The sequence below is a fragment of the Nelumbo lutea genome, chromosome 1, assembly GCF_056320005.1.
Source record: "Nelumbo lutea isolate HS-2025 chromosome 1, American lotus-T2T, whole genome shotgun sequence".
Lineage (NCBI taxonomy): Eukaryota > Viridiplantae > Streptophyta > Magnoliopsida > Proteales > Nelumbonaceae > Nelumbo > Nelumbo lutea.
In genome coordinates, this window is record NC_142684.1 from 198491444 (window position 1) to 198497041 (window position 5598).

The 5598-nt window shown below is 37.2% G+C and overlaps 1 protein-coding gene across 1 annotated transcript; it reads left to right on the forward strand.

Annotated features, from left to right (window-relative positions):
• Positions 1-1233: 1233 nt before the first annotated feature.
• Positions 1234-4865, forward strand: LOC148880258 (uncharacterized). The gene is made up of 7 exons (XM_088962128.1): positions 1234-1565; positions 2192-2608; positions 2724-2848; positions 2932-3012; positions 3238-3313; positions 3398-3490; positions 4330-4865. Exons 2-7 carry the CDS (start codon positions 2212-2214, stop codon positions 4377-4379), a joined length of 822 nt encoding a protein of 273 aa, XP_088818254.1. The 5' UTR covers positions 1234-1565; positions 2192-2211; the 3' UTR covers positions 4380-4865.
• Positions 4866-5598: the final 733 nt, after the last annotated feature.

Genomic DNA, 5598 nt, shown 5'->3' on the forward strand with positions numbered 1-5598 from the left:
GATAATAAATTTGGGTGTGGCTTGTCCTTGTCCACGCTATTTTATGGACGAGACCGTCTACACATAGTAGACCACGATATATCTTACCATGAATAGGACCAAAATGGTCCCGTCCACGATATATACAAGCTATTGAATGCCACCTTAGTTTTTGAACTTCGTTTTTTTATGTAATACGTATTAGTAGCCCGAATAAAAGATTCCAAACTAATGGTGCTTGCAACAACCATACAACTATATATGAGATTAAATCCATTCATATGAGCAAAATCCAACAATTCTAAAAAGATCTGTTGTTTGTGGAGTGTCCCTAATTTGATATATGTTAGCACAATTAAAATAACACTAATTAGGTACTGTAATTAACTAAAAGTAAATAAAATTAAGTATAGTTTGTTAATATTAAATAAAATTAATAATTTATAGTAAAATTAATAGTAATTCATAAATTATTAATTAATTAATTAACATAAAACACATTATTATTATTATTATTATTATTAAACAGAATTAAGCCAGAAATAGTTATTTTACCAAATTACCCGTAACAATAAAAGCATTAATTTTACCACCAGAGGCCTCATTGCATCTAAGATAAATGGCCGTAGTTAAGTCATTTTTGTTCCCATGTATTAATGCTTTCAATATATATATTGATATTAACAACAGTACCCTTCTCTACAAACACCGTATATATATTGAAAGCATTAATACATGGGAACAAAAATGACTCAACTACAGCCACTTATGTGAGATGCAATGAGGCCGCTGGTGATAAAATTAATGATTTTATTGTTACGGGTAATTTGGTAAAATAACTATTTCTGATTGATATTAACAACAGTACTTTCGTCTATATAAATGTCAGTTTATAATTGACCGGAAAATTGTTGGTTATCATCACATCTAACCAATTAAATGAGAGGCCCAATATTGCGGCCCATGGCCCACTAACGTTGGCCCAATATAGCAACCTTCCCAGCCTACTCTATCGTCTATCCTGAATTAGTGTAGTGAATCGGTCGGTAGTTTACCGCTTATGGGTCAGAAGGAAGGTCCCGTCTTTGTGGTTATTAGTCTAATAGACGAGATGAAGATGATTATCATGACTCCCACCTAAACACAATCTGACGGTCAAGGATCTTGCAGACATTGTTGATGACTTTTCAACCCAATTTCGCCACCACTCAGAATCCTAAACCTGAAAATGGCATCGGATGGTGAAATTCCATTGACTCAATATGCTTTGCCCAAGAAGCTAGCGTTTCTTCTCTGCTCAACGTGTCACTAGCCCCCAGAATTCCTCCTGATTCTACGACTGCAACTAACTACTAACCAGAATATTGTTATATTGTTGATATTCCTTGAGTCTGGACTCTGGACTCTGGACGGTTCCAATTCCTCTCTTTCTCTGTCTCGTATAAATTGAAATTTACGATTCTCCTCATCTTCTTGATTTCCTTCTCTGGTTTTAGAGGCAACGATATAGGCCCCTGCTAACACGAAGCCCCTCTTCTTCTTCTTCTTCTCCCCTGAATCAATTTCTCAAGTTTTACATATAAAAGGTACGCTTTCCGCTTCCTCGTGGCCTTTAAAATTGATCGAAGATGGCATCGATGGTATCATTTTGATATGTTATGTTTTTGTTGCTTTATTGTTGATGGTGTTTTTATTTGTGAACGTCGTCAATTCCTTAAATTTATATGAAAAAATAAGCCATCACTTGAGAGGATCATCTCGGTTTTTGCCTCGCTGTTGATTTCTCCGCTGCAACTCGTCATCGGTTTTCTTTTCCATTTCCTTTTTTCATTGGGTTATGTTTGGTTTGATAGAAAAATAAGAGAGAAACAGAAAATTGAGGAAGTTGTTAATAAATCTTGTGAAAACTTGTTTACGAACTTTCCTTCAACTTTCTATTTCTCTCTTACTTTCCATCAAATCAAAGACAGCCTTAATGGATTGTTTGTGCATGTGCAGTCATCGTCCTTAAATAGTTGGTAATGTGTATATTGTGTTTCTGTCATTTGGTATTTCGGTTCTTCAGCTTTGTAACGGGAAGATACCTTCATTGAGAGGACTTCTGGGTTTTTACTTCGCTGTTGGCTTCCGTCCTTTTTACTGTTACTATTTTCAGTAGTACATTGTCGTCTTATTTTAATAGTGTTATAGTTTTGTTTTCGATTTTTCGTAGGTTATTACGTAGAAAAAAAAATGCAGAGAGAAAGAGCACGCAGAAGTGATTCCTTCGATTTTGGCGATCCTTTTGCTGATTTCGGTGGCCACAGGAGTTTAGCGTCTAGCATTTTTGGAGGAAGGGACCCTTTTGATGATCCTTTCTTCACAACTCCATTTCAAAGCATGTTTGGTCCAAACATGCTCAGGCCAAATGCGATTCCCTTTGGAAATTCAGATACGCATCTTGCTGGATTCTTGGATAATCGGGCCCCGCAGTCTAATAAACCAAAGGGGCCGATCATCACAGAAATTACTTCTGAAGATAAGGATGAAGAAGATGCTAAAGCCAAAGGAAAGAGAGAGAAACATAGAACGCATTCTAGCTCGAAGGAGCCGTATGTTGAGGATCCAGATGATGAAGTTCAGGTTCAGGGTAAGAGTCTTTGGGTAATTGGGCTTCTGAAAACAATATATGCAATCTTCAGAATTCAGATTGTAGCAGTTGTCAGATTCTGAAAATGTAAATTATTCGGGCTTTTATCTTGCAGAGAAGGCACATAGTGCACGTCCCCAAGTTCGCAGTTACAGCTTTCACAGCTCTTCAGTTACTTATGCCGGTGCTAATGGGGCATACTATACTTCTTCCACAACCAGAAGGGCAGGCACTGATGGGGTATTTGTACTTTGTTTGGCTGAGAGTTTGATGAAATAGAACTTTTAGGTTATTACTTTGCTAATTTGCTTCTGTTTGATCAGGTCACAATAGAAGAGAACAGAGAAGCTGATAAAACTACAGGTCAAGCCACACATAGGATATCTAGGGGACTTCATGGTAAGGTATTTGTCTGCTAGTCCTCTTCCTTTGCATTTTGATGCATTTGTGCATTTGGTTACTGTTGACCAAACTGATCAGTCATGTCCTATTTGTTTATGTTATTTATGCCTAGTATGTTAGTGAATTGGAACTTAGTACTTCTGGAAAAGCAGTTGGTTTGTACTGAATGGAGCATTTCTTTTTGTAATTGTGGAGGTGAAAATATGATGTTTGTATTGCGCTTGTAGGGTCATTCAATTACACGGAAGCTTAACTCTGATGGCAAAGTGGATACTATGCAGACCTTACACAATCTCAATGAGGGTATGCCTTTAATCATCGAGCAACACTGAAAGTATTATATTGCTTAAGCAGGGGTAACCCTGGTACTGACATGTCTTTCCTTAGATGAGATTACTGGTTTTGAAGAGGCTTGGAAAGGAAATGCCAGAAAGCACTTGCCTGGCTGGGATCAGAGGGTCATTGTGCATGGAAATCAGGGTAAGTACAGCCTTTATGCTTTAGCCTGGATGCTGTAAAATAAAACTCCTAGATTGGCTTTAATCTTTCAATACCATCAATTAGATTTAGAAATTCAAAAAGTGGCATCACCCCTAAATTAAGATGGTATGTTTTTACCTGCATCTGTTAGGATGGTAGGCTGGTAGCCTTCAACAGGGTATTCATTTCATTTCTGACACTTGGGGGCTGTTCCATAACAGATTAAGTTACTGAGGTGAATGACTTATTGCTTGTCTTTTGGAAAATAATTCATTCAGGAGATTGTAGGCCTCTTAGTGGTTGAAACTGAAGTTGGGTTGATTACTATATCCTCAAACTATTTTATACACTAAACGACAAGGGGGGATAAGTCATTCAGCTCATGCCAAAGAGAGCTTTCTTTTGATTTACGTATTTGTGCCTGACTGCCTGTTTTTAATGTAGGCACAAGCTTGTAAAAGTAAATTCAAGAATTGATTCAGGTATCTTTGGGAAGGGTATTATTGTTCAAAAGTGGCCACATGTCCTAGGTTAAAAAACTGATACATATACGTTGAGATACGGATTGATACATTTTGATATTATGTTAAATCATATGCTCATTATTTCCTGTTACAAGGATAATTACAGTGGAGAGAGGATTTGGAAGGGGGGTTGAGGAAAAACGTAGATGGAGTCCTGCTAGCTGATTATTGTACATTTTATCAAATGTTATAGCCTGTTTTCTCTTCCTCGGTGACTAGTTCTTTTGCATAGATTGTTTTGGTTTGTTCTTCAACGGCCCTCTTTAGTTGGTAATACTGACTGGTTTCATGTCCTCAAATACATTGATAATGTAGGTGCTAGTAGCAGTGGGCAAGATAGGCAGCGTGGATGGGCTCTTCCATAATTCCACACAACAGCCAGGGATGTCTGAGCGAATGGGGTGGGATGGTGTAGCCAGGCAACGGACATCCAAGGGTACGTAGAAGTAAAGCAACTACCAGGATAAGCATAGACTGATTCAATTATACCATGACAGGCCGAGGATTCACGAGTTACTTTGATACCCTTGGTTAAGCTGTGATCTAGTAGTCATATATGTTGACTGATAGATTATTAGATGGTGTACTTGAGTTGTCGTATACACTTCTATGGGTTCTGCTGTGGTATGCTGCACTTGATATAGTCATATAAGCTCAATTTTCTGTTGAGTATAATGGAGTTATATAAATTTGAGAGTTTTGGTTGTGAAGTCTAGTTGGAATTACTAACAGGGCAAAAGAGATTAACACGGTCCTGTGTCAAATATTGTTTCTGTTTGGGCAAGTTATCCTCCAGTCAGGATATTTATAAACATTAATTCGCCCATTATTTATTTTAAAAGTTATGTTCACTCTCTCTCTCTCTCTCCATGTCTAGAGTTCCATCCGTAAATATTTCTGGTTAAGTCTCAAGGCCGATACATAAGGCTTTTCTCGTTTACTGTAAGTTATTTATGCAGGTAAATGTTTTCTGGATAAATGCATTTACCTATGTTTTTTCTGTTATCATATTACCTTTAGACTCTTTTTGGTTTTTAAAATCTTGTTTAATGGACATTTTTCTCATTGGTAGTGGAAAAATAAGTTATCCACCTGGAAGGAGGGTAAGACTTCTTCAAGTCACCCAGGGAATGATTGAGTTTTCATGGTCTCACAATTACCACTAAGGCATAGTTTGGTTGGAATACAAATACAAATATGTACCAAGGAAAGTTTATTTTCTTGGGTATTCCTAAGTGGGTAAATAACTTTGCCACCTAAGGGGAAAGTTGCAAACACTTGAATGGGACAAAAATGCCATTTTTAATAATGAATTTTTATGACTAAAATGGTCATTGCCTTGTTTACATGAGAAATAAAAGAACATAGATAAATGCACTTACCCAAGTAAGTGTTTCCTAGGAAAAACTTACCCAGGTAAATTTACCGAAAAGTGAGCAAGGCCTCAAGTGTTGGAAACTTCCCCCCTACTGAGAAAGTTATTTGCCCATCCCTGGTCCTCACATTAATCTGAAAAAAAAAAGAACATGTGATTCTTGATCTACGGGAATCAAAATCCCATTGACCAACTTTCCCTCTTCTCAA

Bases quoted from the DNA above. Each gene is read 5' to 3' on its own strand.
- LOC148880258 (XM_088962128.1), top strand. From the start codon at position 2,212: ATGCAGAGAGAAAGAGCACGCAGAAGTGATTCCTTCGATTTTGGCGAT. The intron at 2,849-2,931 runs GTATTTGTACTT...CTGTTTGATCAG, and splicing joins GAAGGGCAGGCACTGATGGG to GTCACAATAGAAGAGAACAG. The intron at 3,491-4,329 runs GTAAGTACAGCC...TTGATAATGTAG, and splicing joins CATTGTGCATGGAAATCAGG to GTGCTAGTAGCAGTGGGCAA.